Below are 1,097 nucleotides of genomic sequence, written 5' to 3'. Positions count from 1 at the left end.
GTGTCGACCCTCGACCCCCCCCCGTTCCGCGAATACAAAAGTTCGCAAACGCAAACGCGCGCGCGCCGCAGGCGGATATTTGGTGAAAGGCGACGACGCGGAGGAGACGCGGACCTACGTCGTCGACGACGAGCCGCCGGCGCGCCCGCGGGCAAGCCCGCGCGCGGTCCCGATCTACGGGCGCACGCGCTTCCTGCGGCTCCAGGCGCGCAGCCTCTGGCGCGCCGCGGACGGCAACCCGCTCCGGGTCCACCGCGTCCTCATGGGCCCCGTCGAGGCCGTGGAGTGGTACCGGCCGCAGTTCCGCGCGGGCGTCGTCGCCGCGGCGTATCTCGCCTACCCGGTCGTCGTCGACGTGCTCTCGCGCCTCCCGCCGCCGAACAGCGTCGAGGGCCAGTACTACTTCTCGCTCATCTCCATCGTCTACGCGACGCTGACCGCGGCGACGATCACGGACGCGTCGACGCGCCTGTCGGCGCTCCGCGCGGCGGCCGTCGACGAGTCGTCCATGCTTTTGCCCCTCGTGAAGCGCCTCGAGGCCGCGCGCCTCGACGGCGCCGTCTTCAAGTACGCCGCGGGCCGCCTCTGGGACCACGCGTCCCTGTTCATCTCGTCGAGCCGCGCCTACGAGCTCGAGGCCATCGGCGCCTGCGACGACGCGCTCGTCGAAGTCCTCGAGATCCTCCTCGCCTACGACCAGGCGAACGACGACGTCGACCTCCGCGATGCCATGGCCTCGGCGGAGAAGCTCATCGAGGCGCGCGGCCGCCGCCTGAGCCTCGAGAACTCCTCGGTCCCGCAGACGCAGTACGACGTGCTCAAGGCGCTCTCCGCCGCGCTCGTCCTCGCCTACGCGTACCTGACGCTAGACGCGGCCCCGGAGACGACGGCCTTCGGCTTCGAGGGCGGGGCCTTCGACGCGTCCATCGGCGTCCGCGTGCTCTTCTCCTGCGTCGCCGGCGCGCTCGTCGTCTTCAATTCGCTCTCCGAGGACCTCAACCGGCCCTTCGACGGCTCGTCCAAGCTCTCGAGCGAGACCGTGAGCTCGAGCATCCGCCAGCTCCGCGCGACGATCGAGCCCCACCTCTGACTTTGCC

At 70.9% G+C, this 1,097-nt stretch overlaps 1 protein-coding gene across 1 annotated transcript in view; it reads left to right on the top strand.

The window, feature by feature from the left end:
* The window catches only part of AURANDRAFT_64336 (hypothetical protein), a gene marked incomplete at both ends in the record, with an annotated part of 13,398 nt that overhangs the window by 5,792 nt on the left and 6,509 nt on the right, over positions 1-1,097 (top strand). The window contains one exon of the mRNA XM_009039231.1: positions 72-1,039. Within this exon, the coding sequence (XP_009037479.1) occupies positions 72-1,039 (968 nt within the window). The remainder of the gene's footprint in view (positions 1-71; positions 1,040-1,097) is intronic.

The sequence above is a fragment of the Aureococcus anophagefferens genome, assembly GCF_000186865.1.
Source record: "Aureococcus anophagefferens unplaced genomic scaffold AURANscaffold_10, whole genome shotgun sequence".
In the NCBI taxonomy this organism is placed as follows: Eukaryota; class Pelagophyceae; order Pelagomonadales; family Pelagomonadaceae; genus Aureococcus; species Aureococcus anophagefferens.
Note: the sequence above shows the minus strand (reverse complement) of the source record. Positions and strands in the feature narration are given on the sequence as shown.